The sequence below is a fragment of the Microcaecilia unicolor genome, chromosome 7, assembly GCF_901765095.1.
Source record: "Microcaecilia unicolor chromosome 7, aMicUni1.1, whole genome shotgun sequence".
Classification (NCBI taxonomy): domain Eukaryota; kingdom Metazoa; phylum Chordata; class Amphibia; order Gymnophiona; family Siphonopidae; genus Microcaecilia; species Microcaecilia unicolor.
Window position 1 is genome coordinate 102805890 of NC_044037.1, and position 13017 is coordinate 102818906.

The following is a 13017-nucleotide window of genomic DNA, read 5'->3' on the forward strand; positions in this document are numbered from 1 at the left end:
AAAGCCCTATCTCCTGCTGCCACAAGGCCAAGTCTTGTTATAAGATCCATGAGATCTCAAACTTACACCACGAGATCTGACTCAGCAGCAGCAGGAGATGAGGTGCATAAGCATTTCTTCTGTTGCCTGGCTGCATCAATGAGCTGAACAACTAGATCAGAAACAGCATGCCATGCTGACCTCCCTACACACCACCACTGCACATCAAAATCTGATTCAACAAATGTGGTCCTTTCAGTGGTAGATGGCATTACCAGTGGGTATCCCTGAGCTCTTTGCCAAGGTTGTTCAATGATGGCTACACCATTACACCAAGGCTCCTTCTAAAACCCTGCAGTTATGAAACCGTGAAGGAGTGTATAGGGGAGATTTCCATTTTAACCTACCTTAACAGGAATTTAGCCTTGGGAGTCAGGACAGAGGGTGGTTCTCAAGGGAGAGGATTAAAACCCAGGCCCAGAGGAAAGCAGGGAGACCCAGATTAAGAGGAGAAATTTGGAAGTCCTAGGGGACAGGGATGCAACCAGCCCTCCAATTTTATTTGGGGGGCAAGGATGAACTGGGAGGGGGGCAATGTATTCCTCTCCTTCCCTCCCCATGCATTTGCTAACCATACCTTTGCTGGTGGAGATGCCAAGTTCCTGAGAGCCAAATACAATGCCTGATCCACTCCCCTCCTCCTTGCACTTCTTCCTTTTGGCTTCATCCACTGACACCGGGACTTCTCACAAATGCGCAGAGATGTGCAAGAAGTTCCGGCATTGGCAGCTGAAGGCATGCCGCCGACTTCTGCAGGAAGGAAGCAGCATGAGAAGGAGGGGAGTGGCGGCACTCTATTTGTGGCTGGCAGGGCTTCAACAGCCCCACCAGCAAAGGTAAAGGGGTGCTACAGTTCTGGAGGGGGCCAGAGCCCAAAGTGTGGGGGTCCCAGGCCCCTCTCCCCCCATGGCTATGTCACTGCTAGGGGAATCTGCTTGCACTGTGTATGTGTAATCCTGAACCTTTTGTTCTTTTTGAAGCCTTCAAAGGTACGCCAGGCACTGCATGTGTTTCTGTTCCTGAGTAGAGTCTGTATGTTTACAACCTGGACGCAGCCTACATGTTCTCACAAGATGCTTCAGTGCAGGTTCCAGAACCTACTCACATTATCATAGAAGCATGAATCCCGCCATTAAACCCACACCCCTGAAAACCATGAATTTTGCATTTGGAGCATCCCACCCCAACCAGAACTGGGAAGCAGAAGGCTCAATATGGAAATCAAACTGGGGATGTTCCAAATGGTGGTGTACACTAGGCTGGCATATTCCTGCCACTGTTGGCCCATGTTTAATACAGTTATCTCATGCTGGATGTTTATTATACCATGCCTATTTCTGAAGAAATGACAGCTTTGTTTCTGATTGGCATCTCTCAATGTCCAGGCATTGCTGGAGACTGGAAGAACCACTTCACTGTGGCACAGAATGAGGCATTTGATGCTGATTATGCCAAAAAGATGGGACAAACCAGCTTGCGGTTCAGAACTGAAGTTTGAAGGGTGCCTTCCATATGCCTGTACCCTATAGCAGCACACATCTATTTTTCTCTGTTCTCATCAACTGTCTGAAACAGCCTTTCCTAATGGTGTTTGCTAAATTGACTTTCGCATCACTGTCCTGCCAGATGTTGTCCTGCTTTTCAGCAGGCACAACTGGGCTCTAGGTCTGCTGTCTCACGTACATGATCCTGATTGAATATTCTTTGCTATGTATGGATTAAGAGAAGATTGTCAAGTACCATGCAGTCAGAGCCCAGGAAAATGTGGTTGAAACATATAGACAGTGAAACATATAGACAGTGACAAATTATGGTATTTGTTGTCCCTAAACACTGTTGGTGCTATGGACTCCCTCCAATCCCCCCTCCCCCCCCCCCCCCCCCCCGCCAATATTCCCTGAAATGTCAGACAGCAGAGAGTAAACAAAAGTGGACCGGTGACTCCAGAGACTGGGACAGATGGGTCAAAATGAGAAATTTATCCAGAATCGCACACACTACAGAGACTCCTGAGGCAGGTCTGTGGCTGAAACACAGATCTGTGTCGAGTCTGCAATAAAATTTCTCATTTTGACCCATCTGTCCCACTCTCTGGAGTCATTGGTCCACTTCCCACTTTTGTTTGCTGTTTGTTGGTTTCATGGGATTTTGTTGCTTGTGGATTACCCTTCCGTAGACAACACAGAGTAAAAGGTGTAAGACACAGCACCTCTGTTTACTGTGACAACTTAAGGATAGATTGTGCAGCAAGAACTGGGAAATTCTGAAGCACATTGGCAAAAATCTCCATCTTTTATATTACATTGTAAAAATAAAGTAGTTTTCCTAACTTACGTATCTGTATTTTATTTTGGGTTGAAGAAAATGCATCTTAAGTGTCAGAACTGGGAGAATATTTTGAAGAGAGGGAGAAGAAGCAGGGTGAGAGGATTAGTGATGAGGAGAGGAGAGGAAGGAGCAGGAATGGGAGGAGGAGAAAGTGAAAGGACTGGGATGAGTAGGATTGTAGATGGAGAAGAGTGAGAAAGAGGGAGGAGAGTAAGAAGAGAAGAACTGAAAATCTAGAATGGGAGAAAAGAATGGATAAGGAGCGGAGGTTCTGGGACTGAGGAAGGGGAAATGGAGAGGGAGGGCTTCAGGAATAGGGGAGAAGGGAAAGTTTGGAAGGAACGGAACTTCCAGAATATGGTGCCTTGTAAAGTCTTCACATCCTTGTATATTTTTTCACATTCTGTACTCTAAAAAATACAGTTTAATAGGAAGCTAGAACATATTGATAATTCTACTATACGGCTGATATGTTGGAGATACCCTCTGAAGAAAACTAAAAGCAAGACTTTCCCCCCTGTTTACTAAGCCATGCTAGTGGCTGCCGTGCACTGATGCCAACACATTCCATTCAGTAGAACTGGATAAGAATTAGACTATGAAGTTATTTTTCAAGTGAAGCGATACCAATTTTGGGGGTGGTAAAGTGTCTGTTTTCCTGATAATTGTAAAGCCTCTTAGGTGAAACAAAGATGTTTCTCTCTAAAAAGCAGGACGTTCTTTCTTTAGGAGATATTTTTATTCTTAGATCTGCTTGTTTCTGTAAGATTGTTTATCAGGGAAAGGTTTATGTTTTATAACCCATCTCAGCTGCAAAATTTCCTTGAAAGTAAGTCTTCTCCAAATGTAATTGCTCTCATAGGAATGGTCCAATGAGGTTCAGGAAGGTCCCTTATTGGTACATTTTGGATTGGAGCAGAAGCAAACAGGATGCAGTCTACTGCAGAAGTAGAACAGACAACCAAACAGCAGCAGCAATCCAAGAAAGGACAAACACAGCAAGAGTTTATCCAAATGTCAACTTTAATAGAAACAGGACCCAACCTGGCCAAGTTTCAGTAAAGAGAGTGGGCAGTGGACCAATGACTCAAGGGAAACGGGATATAGGATTTCGAAGTACCACTTTATTCAATGACGCGACACAGAAACTGTGTCTCGGCCACAGGCCTGCCTCAGGAGTCTAAAAACAATAAATACGACAAATATATTCAACATAAAATATATATACATAAAAATGTCCAAGGACATATATATTATAGTCATAAAATAAACCAAAATAATAATAAATAGAAGTTAAAATTCACTAAGTGTATACATGTAAGTAATAAAACGATATATATATATATATATATATATATATATATATATATATATATATATATATATATATATTTGGGGACTCTATGATATTAGTGATTTCCTTGACTCAAATAAATTGTACATTAAATATTCAGAATATGCAAAAAAGGACATACTTATATAAAAATAGAACCTATATAAAGTCTTAAGACATATATATAAAGGATCTTAAGACCTATATATAAAAGGAAGAATGTGTACCTTACTAAAAAAAATAAATAAATATATATATATATATATATACACACAACGTGCACAAAAAAGGTACTACTTATATATAAAATAGAGAATAAAGAGATTTACGTATTAAATATGTATATATCCAAACATACACATAAAGGAATAATAAAAATTAAATCATATATTGAGAATATGGAAATGATTGTGCAATAAAAAAACTGTACATTTATAATTAAATCCAGAGATACTACATACATAATTCTTACATAGAGAATGAGGAATTATTTGAAAATTAAAATGAGACGGACTATATTCATAATACATGTATAGTAAATGAGAAATATATGCAATATGAATAATACAATATATATGTTTGTGAATAGAAATAATAATAAAATGCCTAAATCTGAACATCTTGGGTACATGTGCTGTAGATCTAAGGCTCCTGAAAATGGTAAGTATGAAATTATAATGAAATAAAAGGCCTAATCAATTAAATTAAGATCTTGTTTTATATACATATCTTACAGACATAGGATGCACGTTCATAAGCTGACAAAATAAGGAAAAACAATGTATATTATGTATAAATAGTATAAAAAAATGAATGAAATAAAAAAAATATAGAAATATAAACGGACTGCGTTACAAAAACATGTGAGATTTTTAACAAACCATGATCCCTGTGGTTTAGAAAAAGAATCTTGAAGTGAAGTGGTCTGAAAAAAAGAGGGTCATGAGTACCAGATGAAACGATATAATGAAAATATAATATTGTCTAAACTAAAAATGTAGTGAAAAAAGCAAGAAAAAAAGAAGAAAAAAGGGGGGAATGTAATACACAGCATATAAATAAAAGGAAATGAGCAGTGCACAACGCTTGTATGTATTGCAAAAAAGATATATATATAAATACAAGATTTATTTGCAAAGTGGAGCTATACAGACCGTATAATAGAAACATGTAGGATTTAAACAATGCACACTGCTTTTATGTATAGCGAAATATATATATAAATATAGGAATTATACACAACGTATTTTAACAGACCTTTGATGATCCTTATGATTCAAAAGAAAAGTAGATCTTGAGGTCGAAGAATGGTCTACAACAGAAGAAACACGTCATCATGAGTGCCTGTAAATGTGGTGTAAAAAGGATATAATATCGTCTTAACTATGTGTATTGGGAAGAAAAGTGGTGGAATTTTGATGCCGTCTGCACTATGTCCACGGGACTCTACTTGTCATTTGAAAACGTCGGGTTATGGCCCTGAAAAACGGAGATTGAAAAAGAAGGTTCCTGAGTAATAAATTGGATTGCAACATACTTTAGGTCATCGACTATGGAGTGATCATATTCGACATAAAGACTGAAGTGATAGTGCTTGTTCAATAATAGCAAAGAGGTTAATCAGTCCAGTGATAAGATTTCAGTTATGTCTAGGTTGTATAAAGTCTTATTATTTAGTATTTAAGATGGATGTTTATGGTATGCCTTCTTGAACAGATCTGTTTTCAGTAGCCTCCGGAAGATAGTTAGGTCTTGCGTTATTTTTATGGCCTTCGGTAGTGCGTTCCATAGCTGCGTGCAAATGTATGGGAAACTGGTCGCATATGTGGATTTATATTTTAGCCCTTTGCAGTTAGGGTAATAGAGATTGAGGTATGTGCGTGCTGATCTTTTTGCGTTCCTGGTAGGCAAGTCTATAAGGCCTGACATATAGGTCGGGGCTTCCCCATGAACGATTTTGTGGACCAGGGTGCAAACTTTGAATGCAATTCGTTCTTTTAGTGGGAGCCAGTGTAGTTTCTCTCTTAGGGGTTTGGCGCTTTCGTATTTCGCTTTCCCAAATATGAGTCTGGCTGCTGTATTTTGAGCGGTTTGAAGCTTCTTAATGATTTGTTCTTTGCGTCCAGCATAAATGGCATTGCAGTAGTCTAGATGACTTAGCACCATTGATTGTACTAGGCTGCGGAATACTTCCCTTGGGAAGAAAGGTTTGATCCTTTTAAGTTTCCACATTGAGTAGAATTTTTTTTTTTTTTTTTTGCTGTATTTTTCGCATGATCTTCAAGTGTGAGATTTTGGTCAATTGTGACTCCCAAGATTTTCAAGCTGTCTGAGACCGGAAGGGTGTAATCCGGGGTGTTTATGGTATTTGGTTTGTTTGTATTGTATTGTGAGGACAGGATGAGACATTGGGTTTTTTCTGCATTTAGCTTTAGTTGGAATGCGTCCGCCCATGAGTTCATTATTTGGAAGCTATGTGTGATTTCATTTGTGATTTCGGTTATATTTCAATCATTTTTATTAATCATTATATTGCAAACGGGAACAAAACATTTGAACAATTTTCTTTATATGTCACATGAATCATTGAAAATGACACAGCATCTCTTCTCTCTTGATCTTTAACTTAACCCTTCTCCCTCCCTCCCTTCCCTCTAAACTCCCCTCCCCCCCTTTCCCTGATGTTCTGTCATGATATAGGTTACACAGGCGTTATACACTTTCTTATACATTATCTGTTCAGAAGTCTACTCCTCGCTACTGAGGTTAACGTGTTCAGAAACGGGATCCAGCAATTTTGCCAGCTTTCTCCCTTTGTTGATGAGATAGTTTTTACATCTATCCTCTCCATTCGTACCAAGTTAATTACGCATAATCTCGACTGCTGTGTTGTTGGTTTTCTATCAGATATCCACTCCGCAAGGATACATTGTTTTGCCACAATAACTGTCTTGTGAAGAAAGGCCTTCAATCCTTTTGGGCTCTGGGGCGGGAGCAGAAATTGTCCAAATAATATCCGGGCCTCAATTCGCCAGTGCACCTTCCACATTTCTGAAACCTGGGAGGCCAAAGCGTTCCAGAACTCCTTTATTCTCCTGCATGTCCAAATCATGTGACCTAGTGTAGCTCCCTCCACGCCACACTTGGGGCACGACCCCCATGGAGATACTCCCATGTGGAATGCTCTTCGCGGGGCTATATATACCCGCAAGGTTATTTTATATTGTAATTCCCAGTGTGCAGAATAATTAGTATGCCTGCGGATTGATATTATATGGTCTTTCACCTGGTCTGGCGTCAATTCCAAAGAAAGGTCTGTTCCCCAAGCCGAGCCCAGTCGCTCATATGCCACTTCGGGAGTTGTGTCTTTTATGTGGCAATGATGGAATGCCAAAGAGACCTTTGTCTGTGCTTCTAAGGAATAGGCAGAGGACAACTCCTCTTGCACGTCTTCTATTAGATCAGTCCATGGTAAAGCACGAATATAATGATGCAATTGAGCGTAATGGAAACTGTCTGTCAGCGGTATGGAGAAGTCCCTTTGCAGCTCCTGAAAGGGTTTGAGTGCCCCCTCCAGAGTCAGGACATGCAACAAATATAAAATTCCCTGTTTTTTCCATCTCCGAAAGGCGGGGTATATACATCCCGGCTGAAACTGCGGATTGTCCACAATTGAGAGGAACGGTGTCACTTTAGGGGAAAACCGGTGCAATCTACATATCCATTTCCATGTCGCTTTTGCTGAGCTCATTATTCCTGTAACTTTCAAAATGTTCGGTATCTTCCCTCCGGTTGTATGTAAACAGTTACTAAAATGTATTTGTGGGAGAAGCCACAATTCCAACTCTGTGTTGGAGAAATCAGATCTGGAGCGGAACCAATCATTGATATGCTGCATTCCACAGGTGACCGTTATATTCTTCATATTTATCAGGCCCAGACCACCATATTCTACTGGAATGCACATTGTCTGTAGCGAAAGCCGTGCGCCTTTCCCTTTCCAGAGAAAGCGCCTTAGCATTTTATTTAAACTTGTCTCTTCTCTGCATCGCAAGACCAGAGGTAACACTTGGAATATGTACAGCCATTTTGGAATTATAAACATATTATACATTGCTATTCGACCCAGTAAATTTAGTGGTAATGATTCCCACCCTTGTAGGCACTACTGTGTGTCTCTTAGTAGTCTCTGGATGTTTTGTGTGTACAAATATGTTAGATTCACAGGTAATAGTACACCTAAGTATTGTAACATCTTATCTGCCTTTTGAAATGGTAGACCTCCCCAATTACTTACACTCTCATCTGCTACTAGTGGTAAAGCCTGAGATTTGGCGAAATTCAGCGAAAAACCTGCTATACGTTTGTATGTTTCTAGGGTCTTTAATAAAGGGTCTAGAGAACGGTATACATTTGATATTATCACTAAGATATCATCTGCGTAAGCTAAGGTTTTGATGTGGGATCCCGCCACTTGTATTTCCTGTACGGTCTTGGCAAGGTTTAAATGACGCAGCAACGGGTCTAGGGAAAGTACAAACAATAGCGGGGAAAGCGGGCACCCTTGACGCGTACCACGCTCTATATGAAATTCTGTGCCCAGTGTTCCATTAACCAAGATTGTCGCTCTCGGTTGTTCATATAGTGCTGCTACCGCTTTTTGAAACCAGCCCCCAAATCCCATATGCTTTAATGTTTGGAAGAGGAAGGTCCAGCTAACCCTATCAAACGCCTTTTCGGCGTCTAGGCTTAACATCATAGCAGGACCCCCCACCTCCTGGCACCTTGCCATAGCTATTAATGCTTTCCTTACATTCAAAGTCGCATGCCGATTTCTGACAAACCCGACCTGATCGGGTCCGACCAGGCGGGGTAAGATTGGGGCTAAACGGTCTGCTAGAATTTTTGCTATCAATTTTGTGTCAACATTTAATAGGGAGATAGGTCGGTAGGACTCGGCCTCTTCCTTGGGTTTACCTGGCTTGGGTATAAGTGTAATAGTTGATGTATTGGCATATAGGGGGAGTGCACCTTTCTCTATAACATCTTCAAAGTATAGTAACAATGCCCCCCCCCCCCAGCTTCTGGTGGCAGTAGCTTATAGTACTCTCCGGGAAAGCCATCTGGCCCCGGAGCAGAATGTAATTTTAACTTTTTTATTGTGGCCTGTACTTCTTTCCAGGTCAGCGGACCATTCAGGGTCTCTGTCTCTGTTTCTGTCAGTGTGGGGAGTTCGACCTTTGCCAAATATTCCTGTATTTCTTGCATCCTACCCATAGGTTCTCGCGCATATAAGGAGGTAAAGTAAGTGGTTAGAATTTGTACGATTTTAGCTGGCTTGTTCGTTATCTCCCCTCTTCTATCTTTTAATGTGTCTATCGTTCTGGGACCTCCCCAGGTTTTTATGACTCTGGCCAACAGCCGACCCGGGTGATTACCATACCTACTCAATTTGTATTTCCTATATACCAATGAGTGTGTTGTTTTCTCATGTAAGAGTGTGTTAAGCGCCACTTGGGTTGCTTTCAAATTTTCTAGTGTCTTCTTAGAGGGGTTACGGAGATGTGCTCGTTTAACCTTCACCAGCTCCTGTTCTAGATGTAGTATACTAGCTGCAGAACGTTTTTTCTTTAATGCAACATAGGATATGATCTGCCCTCTTAACACTGCCTTTGACGTTGACCAAAACAACTGGGATTGTGTTTTAGGCTTGAGTTGTGCGTTATATACTCTTCCCATTTTTCTGCAATGTAGCGTCGAAAGGCTAAGTCCGTGTAAAGGTAAGCTGGGAATCTCCAATTTGGTCTTCCCTGTTTATCTAAGTTCGTCTCTATATCTACCCACACTGGGGTGTGGTCTGATATCTCCTCTGTTCCTATCGTCACTCTCTGTACTCTATGGAACAGGGCTCGGGTTAGTAATATGTAATCTAATCTGGCATGTGTTCCATGAGCCCGAGACCGGTGTGTATAGTCCTTCTCAGACGGGTGTAAGGCCCGCCAGGTATCTACCAGATCCAGCGTTTGTGCCATGGAGGAAAGAGTACTATGCCTGTAACCTTGGTAATGCGCTGAAGTGGGATTTGTGCAATCTAATTCTCGATCCATAATTAAGTTAAAGTCTCCTACTAGGAGCAATGGTGTCCCCCCATGTTGATGGCAAAGTTTAAGGATGGATTGGTAGAATTCAGGATCATGTTTATTAGGGCCATATACCACTAGCAAATTTAATTCTAGTCCCTGCAGCCAAAGTTTAACCATTAAGTAATGGCCACCCGAATCTTTAGTTACTACATGCGCTCGGTATGATAACCCCTTCCGAAACAATATTGCTACACCGCCTTTCCGTCCTTGAGAGGAACTAGCTAGAACTTCGCCCACCCAGGCTCTCTGCAATTTGCCATGTTCTATCTCTGAAAGTCGTGTCTCTTGCAGACAGGCGACATCAGCGCAATGTCTGCGCAAGGCCGCTAGTATCTTGGCACATTTAACCGGCGATGTGATACCGCCCACATTCCACGTGACTACTCGTACCGGCATGGCCAAGGCCGTAGGAGAGTTCTCTGTCCTCTTAAACTAATGTGGGAGTCAGTTTCTGTGTAGTTTTCTTTTGTCCTCTTTTGATCTTGTGATTGACCTGCTTTCCTAGCAACAATAAACCAGTTGCAAAGTGTCTTCTGAGTGTCATCTGTTAGCAGATTTTATAGTACCTGTGTGCCTACTGTGTCGCCTAAAATCCCTCCCTCCCTCTTTCCCCCGTTCCACCCCCCCTTTCCTTTCCTTTCCTACCCCCCCCCCTTTGATATACCCCTTACAATCTACGCAGGCTTGGGCCTGTGAGATTGAGAATGTCATATCTTGTCGCTGCGAGACCCCCATCCCAGGTCTAAATGACAGTTATATTTAACTTAACTGTAATAAACATATTCCAAACAACTTAAATATACATGTTTACCACGAAGTCCTTTGCTCAGGTTCTGTCCAATAATTGGCTGTCTGTTAGTGCTGTTTTTGCCTCCTCTGCTGTGTGGAAGGTCTGCCACCGATCTTGAAGAAATAAACGTAGTTTCGCAGGGTATTGCAAATTAAATTTTATCTTTTTCGGCACAAGTGTGGCACAGAGGGGATGAAACGTCCTGCGTTGCTCTTGACCTTTTGGTGTGTAATCATTGAAAATCAGGATGGGCTGGCCTCCATATTTCAGCGTGTCTCTGCAAAGTTTGAAACCTTGGAGGATTTCTATTTTATGCTTATAGTTTAATATCTTCGCCACCACAACCCGGGGCCTGGTGTTCGCCTCCATTTTGCGTCCCACGCGGTGTGCGCGCTCTATGACTAGGGGGCCACATGAGTCTGTAAGAGCTAATTCTTTTGCTAACCAGTTTTCTAGCCAAGATTCCAGGTTTCTTTCTGAAAGTTGCTCTGGTAGCCCTATAATACGTATGTTGTTTTGTCGGGAGCGACTCTCTAGGTCTTCAAGTCACTCTCCTTGCTCTCTCAGTTGTTGTTGCAAGCCACGCAGATCTGGGCCGTAGCCGCGGGAGTCATCTTCAAGCGCGGACACTCTGGTTTCCAAATCATTTGCGCGAATCCCCAGACCATCTAGCATTGTTTGGAAACTGTCCAATTTATCGTTAAGCGCTGCCCATTTCGGGTCCCACGCCTTCGCGATTGCTGTTGTCAGCTGAGTTAGTTGTTGTTCATTGAAGCCCGCCAGCCGCTGTGTTTCGAGAGGGCCATCCGCCATTTTCCCATCTGCCGTGTCCGCTTTTGTTTTTTCTTTTTTTGCGGATCTGAGTGCCATTTCGACAGACGATTTTTGCAGGTATCTGTCCATAAACACCTTACTGGCGGTATTATCCCTCGTAGAAGGTCTGACCTCAGCAAATTTGTTCGATGCTGGGATGAGGGTCTCAGAGCTGAAACAATACACGTCTTGTTCAGCTCATTACGTCACGTGACCTCCCATGATTTTGGTTATATCTTGTTTGAACGGAATGTATATCGTGACATCATCTGCATAGATGTACGGGTTGAGTCCTTGGTTGGATAGCGATTTGGCTAATGGTATCATCATTAAGTTAAAAAGAGTTGGCGAGAGCGGTGATCCTTGTGGTACTCCGCATTCAGGTTTCCATGGTGTTGACTGTTTTTGAGTTTGATATCACTTGGTAGGTTCTTGCTGTTAAGAAGCCTTCGAACCATCTAAGTACGTTTCCTCCAATCCCGAAGTAGTCCAGGATGTTTGAGAGTATTTGGTGGCTGACCATGTCGAATGCACTGGACATGTCAAATTGTAGGAGGAGCACATTGTTTCCAGTTGCAATTAATTGTTTAAATTTGGTTATGAGAGTGATTCGTGCAGTATAGTGAATTTGTTTAGGTAGTTGGTAAGTTGTTTGGTTACCATACTTTCCATTAGTTTGACTACCAGGGGGATTGATGCTACTGGTCGATAGTTGGTTGTGTCGTTTAATTTTTTAAGTCTTTGGGTATTGGGGTAAGAAGTATATTTCCTTTGTCCTTGGGGAATAGTCCGTGTTGCAACATGTAATTCATGTGTGATGTTAGGTCTGATGAAGCGTTGGGGGGCGAGCCTTATTAGGTTGCTGGGACAAATATCCAGTTTGGAGTGGGTTTTGGAGAATGTGTTGATTGCTTGAGTGATGGTTTCTTCGGTTAACAGACCGAAGTTATTCCAGGTTCGATCTGCTGGGTATTCACCGGGCGTTGGGTCCAAGCAGTCCATTAATTTTTCGTGATCAGTGGTATTGAGTGGTAACGTGGATCGTAGTTTTATAATTTTCTCGTTGAAGTATTTGGCAAGGTTGTCTGCTGATGGAGTGTCTGTGCTAGCTGTGGTCACTGGTGTGGTGTCTGTTAATTTGTTCGCGAGTTGGTATAGTTTATGTGCGTCTTTGTAGTCTGGCCCTATTTTGGTTTTGTAGTATGCTCTTTTGGTTTGTCTTATTGAGTATTTGTATTTTCTTTGCTGTTGCTTCCATGCGTTAAGTGTATATTTGTCTTTCATTTTTTCCATGCTCGGTCAAGTCTCCTAGCATATGTTTTTAGTGATTTCAGTTCTTCGTTGAACCAAGGTATTGAGTTTTGTCTACGTGTGGTTCTTTGTTGTAGTGGTGCAATTATGTCTAATGTGTTCTTACATCTGTCGTCCCAGTTTAGTAGATAATGTTTGGAATCTGTTTCTGCCATCCAATCATTATTGTACATCTGTTGCCAGAATGTTACCGGGTCAATTTGGCCTCTCGTGGTGTAGGTTGTGGGTTCTTGCTTGAGGTTCGTACCTTTTTTCCTCCA

General features: G+C 41.8%; 1 protein-coding gene across 2 annotated transcripts in view; it reads left to right on the forward strand.

Moving 5' to 3' along the window:
- LOC115473743 (sulfotransferase 1 family member D1-like) overlaps positions 1 to 13017 on the forward strand; it is a 125139-nt gene that overhangs the window by 100171 nt on the left and 11951 nt on the right. Inside the window, exon 8 of one of the 2 annotated variants that reach the window (XM_030208820.1) lies at positions 1425 to 1925. The exons of the other annotated variant lie outside the window; for it this stretch is intronic. Within the exon in view, the coding sequence (XP_030064680.1) occupies positions 1425 to 1537 (113 nt within the window). The 3' untranslated portion in view covers positions 1538 to 1925. Of the gene's footprint in view, positions 1 to 1424; positions 1926 to 13017 lie in introns of those variants that run through there. 2 annotated transcript variants of the gene reach the window in all.